A 15,507-nucleotide genomic window follows, 5' to 3' on the forward strand; every position below is an offset into this window, starting at 1 on the left:
AATAAAAAAGTTTTCCATACAAGGACATGCTTGTCAGCGTTCACTTTGTATGGCAACTATGTATATGTTAAAGTGATCCGATATGGGTGGCTCCAACAAATGTGTAGATCCTTGAAAGCAATGAACTTTTGCAAAATTTTAGATCGATTTCTCAAAAACTGACTGACTAGTCTGCTTATATACTGAGAAACAGATGGACGGACGTAGGGATGGACTGACGAATATGGCTAACTGGACTCAACTCGTCATGCTGATCTTTCATACATATATATTTTATAGGGTCTCCGAAGTTTCCTGCTTTACGAACTCCGTGGGAAACTTAATATGGTATACTCCCTTCAGTGTATAACTATAACTATGAACGTCGCAGTCTCCGAGCGAGTTAAGACCGCAGAAATTTGTGAGAGGCATTGTTATTCCTCAGACAACCTAAAGATTTCGCTTGAAGGTTTCATAAGAGCTCGTAATCTTTGGTAGTTTAACGGAAAAGACGACAAAGTCGGTAAGTCTAGACTCCGAGGGAGTTAAAACTGAAAAAAATTGTGTGTAGCATCGTTATTACTCAGACAACAAAATGATTTTGTTTGAAAGTTTCATTAGAGCTCGTAATCTTCAGTAATTTACAGGATGGTCGGACAGTTTACCGAAAAAGACGACAAAGTCTTTTAGATCTTGGAGCTTCTACAGCTAGTTGTTGTGTAAAAGTTGGTCTGGCCAACGTACAATCCTCGTACGTTGATAGCATCCCTTATTCTCACACTTTAGTACTCCTTGTTACTTTCATTTAGCTCCATACAAAGTCTATGCAATGAGTTTTAGAGCTTCTACTAATATTTTAATCTAACCTAGACGACGGCACCCCCTAGTTATAACACCACCGCCTCACACCACAGTCATAAAACTAGTTTTATTTAAATGTCAACAATAAGAAAGTAATCGGAAGCCGTACATAAATACTTGAACCATAAAAAATATCCAGCCCAACTCCAGCTCAACGCAACCCTCTGCGCAGCAATTTAAATAACTGTGTTGAGCATTTACTCCCAACTAAAATCATTTCACATAATTAGGGATCATTTAATAATGGGGTGACATTAATTGGCCGAAAGCACGGTACAAAGCGAGCACAGCGAAGGCCACAAAGCGTCGCTGGCATGAGAACGTCCGGGCCGTCAACTAGTTGCCGAGCACAACCCCCGTTGTCACAGCTTTATAAGTGCGGTTTAGCGCCGCTGTAAGGCAACTAAAACAGACCTTTGAGATTTGGTTGCGGCATTGTGGGTGATTGCCACCACCATCCAGACACACACACACATACACATTGACACTTGCCAACAAGGTAGCGCTGGCATTTAGAGCCCACTTGTAATGATTGCCTTTCAACCCACACCAGGGAGCCGCACAGGTCCTGGGATTTATGTACGTGCGACGCGCGGTCCGGGCAAGAGCCGGTGGTCGGTGTGGCCACGACAAAGGCACGACGGGCGTTTTGTTTATACTCGTTTTATTGGCTTACACTCGCATAAAAGTGGGCTTACAGCACTCAACCGCCACACCACCTGCTTTGGCAGGGGAGTTTGCTGCGCTGCGCCGTGCGGATTTGTACCTCGCCTGTTTGGCTAATTGATTCTCATGTTGTGTTCATGAAAATGAAAATGACGCCAGAGGGCGCTTTTACAAATTACTGCGGCATAGGCTTACATTATATACATAATTTGTTGTAATTTCATTTGTTGTAAATATATAAATATATATAAATGAGTGTTCTCTCGGTTCTGTTGGCAAAATGTTTATTCTCTATGCGAGCAACGTAATTAATTTGCGGACAATTTGCGTTTGTTAATTTGATGGCCATTGGGCGGCACTAAATGTCCGGATTGCTGGGCAATTGGCTCCAATTGCTAGGTCTGCCTTTGGGGCTCATTATGCGAGTTGTTGCCTGTAATTGCCTGTGTTGTCATTTCCGGCCTCCGAATGTGGCTCCGTTTGTGCATGTGTATGTGTGTGGGCGCCATTTGCATTGATTCGATTTACTGCATGTAATTTTTTACCGTAAATGCCTAATTAGTATGTAATTATTATTTTAGGTTAGGGCTAGCAAAAACATTGAAATTTATTTATATGGATTTTCGATAAATTTTGTGGCTGGTGGCAGCAAGAGATGCCCATACTTGTTGTCAGTGCGTTTCTAACACCAAGAAGGCAAGGTCGGAGACCTTATAAAATTTATATATAGATGATTAGCATGATGAGCTGAGTCGTTTAAGCCATGCCGATCTGATTGTCCATCAGTCTGTATAAGTGCTTAATACTACCTCAGTTTTTCAGATATTCTAGCTGAAATTTTCCACACTTCATTTTCTTTCAAAGAAGTTGCCGATACCATCGTTATCCGACCACTTTAGCATATAGCTGCCATAGAAACTGAACGATTGGAATCAAGTGCTTGTATGAAAAACTTTTGCATTTGAGGAGGTATCTTCTCAAAATTTTATATAGATCATTACCCAAAATATTTTCATAATCTCCGTAGAAATTGTTCAAATCGGACTACTATAGCATATAGCTGTCGTACAAACGGACCGATCCAACTCAAGTCCTAGTATAGAAAACTTTGTAGTTTGACAAGATATATTCACGACTAAATTCGTAGAAATTGTTCTGATCGGACTACTATAGCATATAGTTGGCATACAAACTGAACGATCGTATAGGTGTCTTTGTATGGAAATCTTCTTTATTTGAGGAGATATGTTTACAAAATTTGGCATAGCATATTTCCCAAGTCAGCGCTATAATCTTCGAAAAAATTCTTCAGATCAAACCACTATAACCTATAGCTGCCATATAAACTTATCGATCAAAATGCAGGCCTTGTATAGTAAACTTGTGAAAAGGACGAGATATTTTCACGAAATTTGACATTGATTATTGCCCGAAGCATCGTCACAACCTCCAAAGAAATTTTCTAGATCGGACTACTCTAACATATAGCTGTCATACAACCGACCGAAGAAATCAAGTTCTTGTATGAAATCTTTTGTATTTGTGAAGGGTATTACAGTTTCGATTAACGTTCTTGTCTTGCTATATTAATATTTGCCTAAATTCCGTCTAGAAAAACTTTTTTCTCTCGGTAAGATAGCTTTCGCCACGTTTCTCTAAATATTATCTTAAATCAGTCATTTATATATGCATGATTCTCTTAAACTCCCCCCAACTTAATAAAACAAGTTGGGAGACAATACAACGCCAGTCTACGCAGAAAGTTAAATTTAACTTAATACAAGCTAAACATTTTTATTTTCTTCCGCTTTCCAGTGTCGGCGAGTCTCTCACAGGCGCATCAACACCATCAAAGCAACGACAAGGATGGCAAGAAGAAGCACACCCGCCCAACATTCAGTGGTCAGCAAATTTTCGCGCTGGAAAAGACATTCGAACAGACCAAATATCTGGCCGGACCAGAACGGGCGAAACTCGCCTATGCCTTAGGGATGACCGAATCGCAAGTGAAGGTGAGTCAATACATACATACATAGACTCGGTATATATATGTATGTACACATTTGTTAGACTCTAAGCACTACTCAGCTTCGTCCGTGATAAAAAGTATATAAAATGAAATATGAAAACTAGAAATGCAGCTCGGTTACTATCTAACAAGGCAGCACATTAAAGCAAGCAAAACTTTTTTTTAGTGTTTTTGTAAACGAGTGTTTTGTTTTTTTTCTTTTTGAAGAAATGCAGTTTTAACATTTAAAAGAGATAAGACACAGATAAAACGAAATATTCACCACCGAACATGAAAACAAAGTTGAAATTCGGGATCCCAAGCAGTTAAGGTGAACACACATACATACATATGTACTATCTCGTAAGCGCTGTTAAAAGTGGGCAAGGAAATGCAAGTGAAAAGGAAATGCGTGAAAGGCGTTGAAAAATTTGCATTTTTATTGAAAGGCAAATCCGAGTGGATTTCGCTGGGTATAAAGCGAATGAAGTATGGCTCGCAAAAGTTTTGGCGTTTAGCGGTGTACGCCGAGCAGGGGGTGGTGTGTAATATTGTGCATACAGCGCACTCACACTTACTCGTATCGCACGTATTTGCCGTGAAAATGGCGGTCACAACAACCAATCGTCCAAATACACGCTTGTATGTGTTTACTCGTGCCACTCAAGCCCCAACTACGTCGGTGAAGCTGCTGTGACTGGCTGTGGCTTCATCGTTTTCGAGCGCTTCATTTTGCGCTAACCTTTTATGTGCATTTTATTACATTTTTCATTTCTTCATCTTGTTTTTTTCTCTTTTTGCTGTGGTTGTTGGCTGCTAACTTGTATGCGGTTCGCCGTCGCTGTCGCCTGGGATTACGCGGGTCGCTGTGGCTGCTGCGGGTGCGCGCTTTATACGCGTAATACCGCATAATACGCGCCGCATGTCTAAGTTTGCAAAAGGTTTTTTGCTCGACTTTTGTTTTATTTTTATACCCTGCACAGCGTATCTTCAGTTTGTCACGAAGTTTGTGGGAAGCAGTAGGAAGCGTGGGAGACCTCAGTTTTTGAGTTATCGATCTGAAATTTTACACAGATTATTTTTCATCGCGACAATACAATATCCTAAGAAATGGTTCAGATCCGAAAACTGAATATACTATATATATACATATGTATGTATATACAAACTGAATGTTGGGAATAAAGTGCTTGTAAGAAAAACTTCTCTATTTGTAGAGAGAGAGTTACAAAATTCGGCACATACTTTTGCTTGAAGAAAATATACATTCTCCCAAGCAATAGTTCACATCGGACCAATGTAGCATCTGGCTGCCATACAAACTGAACTATCAAAATTCAGTCTTTATATGAAAAACTTCTTTATTGGACGAGATATCTCCTCAAAATACGGCATGAATTACCGTTTAAAGTAACCGTGTAATCTCCAGAGAAATTGTTGATATCGGAGTACTATACCATATGGCTGCCATACAAACTGAACGATAAAACTCAAGACCTTATATGAAAAACTTGTTTATAAGTCGAGATATCTTCATGAATTTTGGCACACATTATTTTCCAAGACAACGATATAACCTCCTAAGAAATTATTCAGATCGGATCACTATAGCATATAGCTCCCATACAAACCGACCGATCACAATCATGTCCTAATAACAAAAACTTTTTATTCGTTGCGATATCTTTACGAAATTTGGCACATATTGTTATCTAAAGTAACGGCAAAATCTCCAGAGATAGTACTCAGATCGGACCAATATAGCATATAGCTGCCATACAAACTGACCGTATAAAATTAATTTTTTGTGTTGAATCTTTTGTATTTGTGAAGGGTATTATACCCTCTTTGCAACAAAAGTTAAGTTTTGTTGTTGTTATATTTTTTTGTTTAAAATCTAAAATCCATGCAGACATTGCCGTCGCTTGCCACTTAATGTTGAAATCCACGAGCTTCGGCGACTGAATGCGCAGTTTAAAATACTTCAATGTATTTCCATTTATACGTAATTTTTTTTTTTTTTCATTTATTTCAAGGGGATATGTGTTGTCGCATTTGATACCGTTAAACACAAATCCTTTTGTCGTCAAATTTGTTGGGCATTATTGTGGGCATGTCAGTCGCTTTATAAATGTTGCTGATTTGTGGGACTTGTCAGAGATACTGTAGCACATCATGTATGTGTGTGTGTGTGGCACACGTGTGCGGGCTTTTGTGCGCTTGAGCTGCTTTTGTTGCATGTCGTTAGTTGTTGGTGTTGTTGGCGGTAACTATTTACTGACTTTTTCTTGTTCGCCACCGCGCGTGTACCGTTATTTAAATTAGTCCTAATCCGCGCATTTAATTGGTCCGGCTTTCGCTGCCATTGGGACATACGAACACATATGTACGTACATATGTATATGTATACACACATATTGGGTAGTCGAAAATGTCTTTTCGTATTTTGTCAATGCTAGTGGTAGTTGTCGTTGCAGTCGTATATATAATTTATATTTCATATAAACGAGTTGAAAGCTCATTGTGGATAACAGTAATATTGTCTACATACATTAACAACTTCAATTGCGCTGCAATTATGGCATATTTTCGCAAGTCTAGGCGTTATTGTACGAAAATTTAGCGGTCATGCCATGTACCCATATTTAAAGCGAAATTCCTAATAATTGTTGGAACCACCAATTGACAGTTTTCTGCGCAAATCAACGTTAATTGCAACGAGTGTAGGCGTTTTCTGCACTCAAATACAAATTTCAGCATTTTGAGCTGTTCAACATTAGTTTAGTTATACGGCATTGGGGTGCGGCCAATAGTTTAGTTTGTTATAATATGCAATCTTTGGCAACTGAATGTAAGTTTAAAGCAATAAGAGTAAAATAAGAAGAAAATAAAAATAAATTGAATTTAAAAAAGTTTGAAATTAATGGTACAAACATGGAATTCAATAAATTTTATATGCAAATGAGACAAACATTTTAACAAAAAAGGCGAAAAATATTTAAAACAAAACAAAAAACCAGGAAAAAACGTTAACTTCGACTGTATAGAAGCTATAATACCCTCCACATGTTCAATTTTTTTAGTTTTCTTACTAAAACTTTATTCTGATCGCTCATGCATGTTGAATTTCATGAAATTATTTTGCAGAATAAAAAAGTTTTCCATACAAGGACTTAATTTTCAGCATTATGTTTGTATGGTAGCTATATGCTATAGTTGTCCGATTTCTATAATTTCTTCAGATATCATGGTGCTGCTTTTGGCAATAATTAGTACTAAATTTCATAAGGATGGCTCTTCAAATAAAAAAGTTTTCCATACAAAAACATGGTTTTGAACGTTATCCGATCTAAAACTAGATTGTGTCGATGTCTTAGAGAAAAATTTATGTCAAATTTCGTGAAACTATCTCGTCGAATAAAAAAGTTTTCCATACAAGAACAAGAATCTGATCGTTCAGTTTGTATGACAGCTATATGTTATGGTAGTCTGATAACGGTGGTTCTGACCAATAAGCAGCTTATTGAGAAGAAAAGGTTGTGTGCCAAATTTCAGAGCATTAGCTCAGAAACTGAGCGCCTTGTTTGCGTATACACCGACAAACCCTGGTTAATTAATTAAAAAATTTTAATCAATAAAAAAAAAATTATAATAAAAATTTAATTAAAATATCAATTATAACTTTTTTATAAAAAAAATGTTATTAATTAAAAAAAATAAATAAATTATGAAAAATTGTAGTGATGGCAAACATGAATCGAAACATTTTTAATAAATCAAAATACTCTAAAAAATTTTAATAATTGATAAAGTTAGACTTATTAAACAATTCTTGCCACTCAAGTCAAGTAGCTTCAAAAGTGTCTTAAAAATTATGTAATAGCTTACAACTTAACTTAAAAAAAAAATTATTTCTTTAAAAATTAATCAAATAATTTAAAAAAATTTAATTATTTTACATTTGTAATAATTAAAAGAATTTATCAAAACATTTTTAAAATTATATAATAAAAAATTGAATTATTAAAAAATTTAATCTAAAAATTTCACTAATATTTATCAATAAAATAATTCTTAAATTTTGTATAATATCTCTCAAAAAATAGTTAAAATTCATAGTAAAAAAATGAACTAATTAACCATAAAATTCATAAAAAAAAATTTACAAAAATATTAATTGCATCATTTTTGCCAAGATAATTTTCTTATAAACTCAAATTTAAGCACATTTCTTTAATAACATTTATTTTTCAAACCCTACTTCTAAGTTAGCAGTGAAAGCAAATACAAACGCAAATGTCATATTTTCCAAGCGAGCTTTGCAGTGGCGCGCTGTGCACTGGCTAACGGTATTTTGTGTATTCAAAACGTGCTCGAGAATTCATATCATCAACACAACTCCCGACAGTCATTAATAATAACAGCTAAAACAAGGCAAAAAGCTACAAATGGCTCGTAATTATACATAAAAGAAACATATACAAACGTACATATGCATATATGCATACATACATACATTAATACACACACACATATTTGTTGTTGTGTCAAAATCTCAGCTTTGGCATCAAATCACAACGTTATGTCCACCATTATTTTCATTGTATGGCGCTTTGATGTCTAATAGCATTTGCTGTTGTTTTAGTTTGTGGCCAAACAACTGATGTCTGTGTGTGTGCGTGCTTACAAATGGTTTTAATTATGCTAACATGCAATTATTCTTGTCAAGATCATTTCTCATATTATGAAAGGTCGCCACACAACCGTTAGTTGCATTGCTAGTGTTTGGTGGTGGTGTTAGTAGTGCGCTGTGCACAGCTGCCGCCCACAGGAGGTCACTACATGTATGTATGTGTGTTGCAATGCTAAACACGGCTACCATTTGCACCCATACACGCACGCTTTTGCTAGTTTTTTGTTGTGTCACATTGTTTTTGTGCTGTCTATAGTGCTTGCTTAATATACAACTATGTATGTGCGTACGTATGTGTGTTTGTGTGCTCGTCTCGCTGTCATATTAACTAATTTGCATATGCAAGCTGTCCATATCCGGGCAATAGCCGACCGATTGATGTGCCCGATTGTTATTTTTGTTTTTGCCACAATTTGCATACTAGCGCATGAGGCAGCATGATACCGTTACACAGTCTAACCTATAAGCATGCAACCAATCTGAAAAGCAAAACAAAAAAACATTCATGAACATCCTTTGCCGTTTCACCACTTTTTACGAGTGTTTGTATGTGTGTGTTCGGTAGTCGATTTCATTGCTGGCCACGCGCTTATTCGCTTACTAATTGAATATGTATGAAGCGTCGTGTTGCCATTAGGCAAGCATGGCTAATAGATAAACCCACACATACATACATATATGCAGTTGTGCGTGTGTTGAGTCCACTTGCCATTGCCGAATTCTTAATTTACAGCCAAATTGTTGCCATCGTCCTAACGCACTCATTATGTTGTGACACGTAAACTCTCTGAAACACACACCCACATATAGCATACATACATACATACCATAAATGCTTAGTTGCTTGGCTGCAATGAGCTCCATTTGTCGTTGCAGTTGTCGCACTCAGCCCATCTTCGTCATTTGCTCGACTCTAACGCTATGCTCATCCATGCCAGCCATTAAGCCATTCACTTAGCCATCCATCAGCGCACACGCACACATGCACTCATACTTGTACATATATGTATGTATACTCTGTTCCGCTTGCGCTGCAGCCACACTGAGTGCCGTCGCTGTGCAACTGTCGCTTCGATTCAATTCCTCATAAAATCATAAACATTCGTGCTCCTCATTCTTCGGCCATTAATCATTTCCTCATCATAATCGCCAAATGTTTGCTGTTTTGTTTGAGTGTATGTGTGCATTTGTGTCTCATTGCATTAGTGTTGTCATCTTTTAGGCGTGGATGCACTGCGCTTTCCATGTAAATGTCTAAAAGTGTCAGATAACGGTAAAATGTATATGTAGTTGCTTATAGAAATGAATTTTTTAATTGTAACTAATAATTTCTAATTACACTGGTCAACAAAAAACATTTTTTTGGTTCTGTTTTCATGCTCAAATTCTCTTTCTAGATATTGAAAAATGCTGGAAATTTTATGTTTAGCTGTTAAAGTTTGCTTTTGTCTGATACGAATGAGTCTGATTTGCTTATGCATATGAACATATGTATATATATGAACATACAAGAAATGCGCCAAAAAATTCTACAAACACAAACATAAAAAAGTATTCGCCTTTTTTTGGTGCAGGAAAAACTGAAATTAAGCATGCAGAACTCAGGTTCAAAAAATATTCTAAAAAGTTTAATTAAAAAAAGTTTAATAATTAAAAAAATAATTAAAAATTTTTTATAAGTAAAAAAATTAATAAAAATATTTAATACTTAATAAAATTAAGCAAAAAAAATCCAATAATTAAAAAATTAATTATAAAAAATTTTAATAATTAAAAAAAATTAAACAAAAAATAATAATAATGAAAAACGAATTATGGAAAACTGTAATCAATAAAAAAATTTATGAAAATTTGTTTAACAATTAAAAATAAAATAATCTCCTAATTTTTAATAATTGTAAAAATGCATTAATTTTAAAATTTTTACCACACTCGTCAAGTAGTTTCAAAAGTATCTTAAAAATTATGTAATAATTTTAAAACTAATTTAAAAAATTGCAAAAATTAATATAATAATATGTAATAAATAAAAAAAGTTAATAACAAAACAATTAATTATAAAAAATTTTAAAAATTAAGCTTTTAAGCAAATATCAAGTGTTATTATTAATTTGTAAGTCATTAATAAATTGTCGTAATTAACAAAAATTAACACAACTATTTTGCTCTACAGTGACTTAAAAATTATGTAATAATTTAAAAAATTGTAACAACTAAAATAAAATAAAAAAAAAATTTAAAAAGAAAATTTAATTAAAATAATTAAAATAATTGGTAAAAAAAAATTTAATTAAAAAATTAATTTTAAAAAAATTATAATAATTTTAAAAAGTAATTAAAAAAAATTGTCCTTATAAAATTTAAGCAGCTTCAAAAAACCCTCAAAGACTAAATAACAATACATTTAATTGCGATTGACGCATAAATTAATAAAATTAATTAATGCTTCAAAATAATTTATCATACCCCCAAAAAAGCTTTTAGGCAAATGTCAAATGCCATTATACAAATGTAAGTCATTAAAAAAATTACCATAATTAAAAACAAAAGCGGAATTCTGTTATCAAGTCTTCTTGTTGTTGCTGCTTTTGAACTTAAAAATTACTTTCCAACTTATTATTTGCTATTTCTATAACGAATTACTTTATGTTCACATTTTCGTTTCTTTATGGCTTCCTCTCACCTCACGCTCTGTGTTTGGCCACAACAACAAGTAATAAAGGAAATCTGTTGCATTAATAGCTAATGAATGCCTATTATAAATTTCGGTTTAATTTGTTTCATAAACAAAGTTTTCAAGCAATGATTGTACTGTGGCACAGCTGAGCTTTAAAATTATATGGCAATCACAGAATTTATTGTTTATCGACAGCCATTAACAGTTGTATATTGTCGAGATTTAATGGATGTTTTGTGAGATGCGAAAAGCCATGTATTTTAGAGGGGGTTTAGAGTGGAAAAAAAGTTGGAGAGTAAGCAACCGCTGTCAATAATGTATAAAAGGTCGTCTTCAATGCTTCTTTAATTGATTGAAGTTTCGGTTAATTGGGGATACCTACTCTTAGAGACCTTAGTAGACCATCTCCATACCATCAGAAAGTAGAGATTTCATTGGAGAAAAAGGAAATTAGAGTTATTTTTCAATACAGAGTCCAATTTTAGGTGAAAAATAAATACTTTAAACGCAAAAAATGCAACTCTGCCATATCACTTTTTTCTATAAGACGCGTCGTTGTGCCAGTAAGCGAATTAACCGTTTTTAACCCTTAAAACCACGCACCTCACCTTCCTCTTCCCGACCGCAGCTCGCCAGTAAATTATTTATCCTTTAATTTTTGTTATTTTATTTTCCTTTTCCAATGGTTTGCCTTCCACTATATATATTTTTTGAACTCTAAAAAAGTATCTACTCTGCTCCACTTAGCGCTACTCAACTCAACTCAACCCGCTGCCATTCAATTAGGCATTTATCATATTTTACAACCAATTTTTCAGCTTAATAACGCCATGACCAATCTCTCTGCTCCTTACGCTCGTAAAACTAATTTAACTGCGTTTTTATTTAGCAGCAGCTAAGCCCGAAAAATTTATCTCTATCGCCTACTGAGCAACTTTCTGCACAAAATTAGTCAACTGCTGTCAATCTTTACGATTTTTCCATGAAGTTTATTACTAGCAAAACCGCAGTAAATCAGTCAAAACACAACTGAGGTATTCTTTATTTGGATGCATGTATGTGTGCATTGTATTCGAATATGTGTGAATACACAACTAAAATTTATACTGAGTGAGAAAGTGTATAGTTGCTCGTATATGCAAATAACTCAACTTTTATATGCGGAGAATCTCGTTTATTTTAACCTATACATACATATATAGTTGTGAATATAAATATACATACATATATACTTGTGAATCTAAACATACATATATGTATATGAGCTTGCATGCATCTATAAAATAAATTAATGACTTCTATGAGGCAACATAACTTTTCGAAATACTAAAGCCGAGAGAATATACTCACACTTGCATTCAAGCATAGTTTGGAATTTGTAGAAATAAACAATGAAGGCTTAAGCGGAGCGCATAGTGGAGGTTATAAACGAAATAAAAAAAGCTATAATACCCTACACAGTTGCATTTCTTAGCATAAAAGGGTGTTAAAAGCACTTTATCTTGATTTTTATAGGTCAGTTTGTATGACAGCTATATGCTATAATCATCCGATTTGCACAATTTCCTCGGAGATTGTACCGTTATCTTCGCTAATAGTTCATGTAAAATTTTGTGAAAATATCTCATGAAATAAAAAAAGTTTTCCATGCAAGGACAAGTATTTGATCATCCAGTTTGTAAGGCAGCTATATGCTATAGTTGTCCGATCTGAGCAATTCCATCAGAGATTAAAATGTGGCCTCGAAAAAATAATTATCGCCAAATTTCATAATGATATCTGCACAAATAAAAAAGTTTTTCCTTACCTGGACATGTATTTCATTGTTCAGTTTGTAGGGCAGCTATATGCTAAAGTTGTCCGATCTGAACAATTTCTTCAGAGATTGTCACACTGCCTTGGATAATGATAAATGCTAAATTTTGTGAAGTTAGGTCTTCAAATAAAAAAGTTTTCCATACAAGGACATTCATGAGATCGCGATGGATGAAAAATCTCAACGCTACATATCTTATATATATTATATGATAATATAACATATGCATATATCCTCATGCTACAAACTCATATGTAGTGTCTATCATATCCCGCTGTATCAGTTTATATTCGCAGCACAGCGGGGGCACGGATATGAATTAAAAATTTTATTTGGACCTTTAGTTTCAAGCATCTTTGCTGGCGTGTTGCTTTCAAGCGAATTTGCATATCAGTGTGTACATTTATGTGTACGCATGTGTGATATCCTTTTATCTACACACATACACATACATACGAGTACAGCAAAAGTAATACCACCACCAACACTACAACAACAAAAAACACGAAATACCAAAAACAGCAACATTTTATTGGCAGCTCTCTGCCTGGCACTCGTACCACCTGGCGACATTCCGTCAGCCATTTCGTTTGTGTTGACTGATTTCTCAGCTTTGGGCTCTTGCTGCTTTGCGACGCATGCGCTTTGCCACAATTTAAATGCCACCAAAACACGCACACCAACAATATTTTGACTTTATTTCTTACGCCTCTTAGCATAGCATGGCGGCCGTTGCCACCACTAACTCCACCACAACCACTACAAGCCCGTCAGAGCCGCCGAAAAGCCATAAAAATTTGAATACTTGACTTTTTGGTTTTATTGCACCCTTTATTTCTTTTTTTTTTTGTGCGCTCGTCCGCTTTTGTTGGCCAATTCGTTTATTCCAGGTATCCACCATGCCATGCATTTACAATTGAGTGCCAGCTAGACATGTGGTCCTGCGTCGCTTTGTTCGTATTTTTTTGTGCATTGGTCATAAATCTATCGAAATTCGGTTGCTTGTTGCGGCTCAAATGGCAGCGCAGCGAATTGATTGCAGCCGGCGACAATGTTTGATTGACTTTGACATGTTGCTGTCATAAAATGCCTTGGACCGGTGCGTCGCTTGCGCAATTGAGTGCACAATTGGACACAAACCTGTTATATATGTGCATGTAAATTTATGCTGGATACAGTATATGTTATATGTGAGATTTGAGCATATAATGCTCGTGTGTATATTTTTATCTTTGTATTCGAACTTTTTTCGATACAAGCACTGAATTTTGATAGATAAGTTTGTATGGCAGCTATATGTTACAGTAGTTCGATTTGAACAATTTCTTGGGAGATTGTGCTGTTGCTTTAGATAATAATCCATGCCAAACTTTGTGAAAATATCTCATGAAACAAAAACGTTTTTCAAACAAAGATATGTGTTTGATTGTTCTGTTTGTATGGCAGCTATATGCTATAGTAGTCCGATCTCAACAATTTTTTTGAAAATTATACCTTTGTCTAAGGTAATAATCCATGCCAAATTTTGTAAAAATATCACATGAAATGAAAAAGTTTTTCCTACAAAGATATGCCTTTCAAAGTTCAGTCTGTATGGTAGCTATATGTTATAATGGTCCTATCTAAAAAATTTCTTAGGATATTATACGTTGTCTGATATAATACTCCATGCCAAATTTCGTAAAAATATCTCTTCAAATAAAAAAGTTTATCATACAAAGCCATGCCTCTAATCATTCCCTTTATACGACAGCTATATGCTATAGTGGTCCGATCCCAACACTTTCTTTGGAAATTATACCTTTGTCTGATATAATACTCCATGCCAAATTTTGTAAAAATATCTCGTGAAATGAAAAAGTTTTTTCATACAAGGCCATGCCTTTAACCGTTCAGTTTGTATGGCAGCTATATGCTATAATAATACGATCTAAATAATTTCTTCAAAGATTGTGTTGTTTCTTTAGGTATTAAGACATGATGAATTTCGAGAAGATATCTCATCAGATAAAAAGTTTTTATATACAAGGACTTGAAGTTGATCTACCAGTTTGTATGGCAACTATATGCAATAGTGGTCCGATATCGACAATTCCGAGATTAGTAGATTTCTGCTCGAAAAACCAACTGCAACTTTATATCTAAAGCTAAAACACTTCATGCTTAGTACATCATGCAGCTTCATTCCAATTAATTTCATATCAATGATCGAATGGGCCAAAACTCTGTAACTGCAGATGAAATCCTTACAACCTGCATGTAATTAGCTTGCTTGCAACACATTCATTGCATAATTTACAACTTCATTTGCACATTTGTGTAATTATTATATCGGTGGCATTATGTGCAAATAAAAATGTAATTAATTTTTCTTTATGACAACAACAAAATGAAGTGAGAAAGGCACTGAGATTGACTAAGAATTATATTAGTGCACATGTGACTCGAAAGAAACCAAAAGTAATGTGAAGCAGCAGCTTTTTCGGCATGTCACACCCATACACATAAGTGTAGCAGATTTTACGAGGAGTCAAAATATTTCCGACGCCACCGCAAACAGTCCTTTACAACACCCACACACCCGCATTGTGCTGCAGCAGCTGGCAGTGCGTTGGAGTAAAACAGCGGCGGAAGCAACACTCGCAGGCAACGCACCATTAGATGGCATCATTAAGGATGCTTTTCATGGTCATTATTTTGTTGCAACAGCTGTGGCCAAAATATCCCAGAGCCAGCAAAAAATGCATACCGACATACCACAGTGGTGCCGAAACGCAAGCTTTTCGCCACTATTTTCGTATAATATT

At 35.0% G+C, this 15,507-nt stretch overlaps 1 protein-coding gene across 1 annotated transcript in view; it reads left to right on the forward strand.

Moving 5' to 3' along the window:
* LOC126761790 (homeotic protein Sex combs reduced) overlaps nt 1-15,507 on the forward strand; it is a 42,792-nt gene that overhangs the window by 23,570 nt on the left and 3,715 nt on the right. Inside the window, exon 3 of the mRNA XM_050478182.1 lies at nt 3,322-3,518. Within this exon, the coding sequence (XP_050334139.1) occupies nt 3,322-3,518 (197 nt within the window). The remainder of the gene's footprint in view (nt 1-3,321; nt 3,519-15,507) is intronic.

The sequence above is a fragment of the Bactrocera neohumeralis genome, chromosome 6, assembly GCF_024586455.1.
Source record: "Bactrocera neohumeralis isolate Rockhampton chromosome 6, APGP_CSIRO_Bneo_wtdbg2-racon-allhic-juicebox.fasta_v2, whole genome shotgun sequence".
Classification (NCBI taxonomy): domain Eukaryota; kingdom Metazoa; phylum Arthropoda; class Insecta; order Diptera; family Tephritidae; genus Bactrocera; species Bactrocera neohumeralis.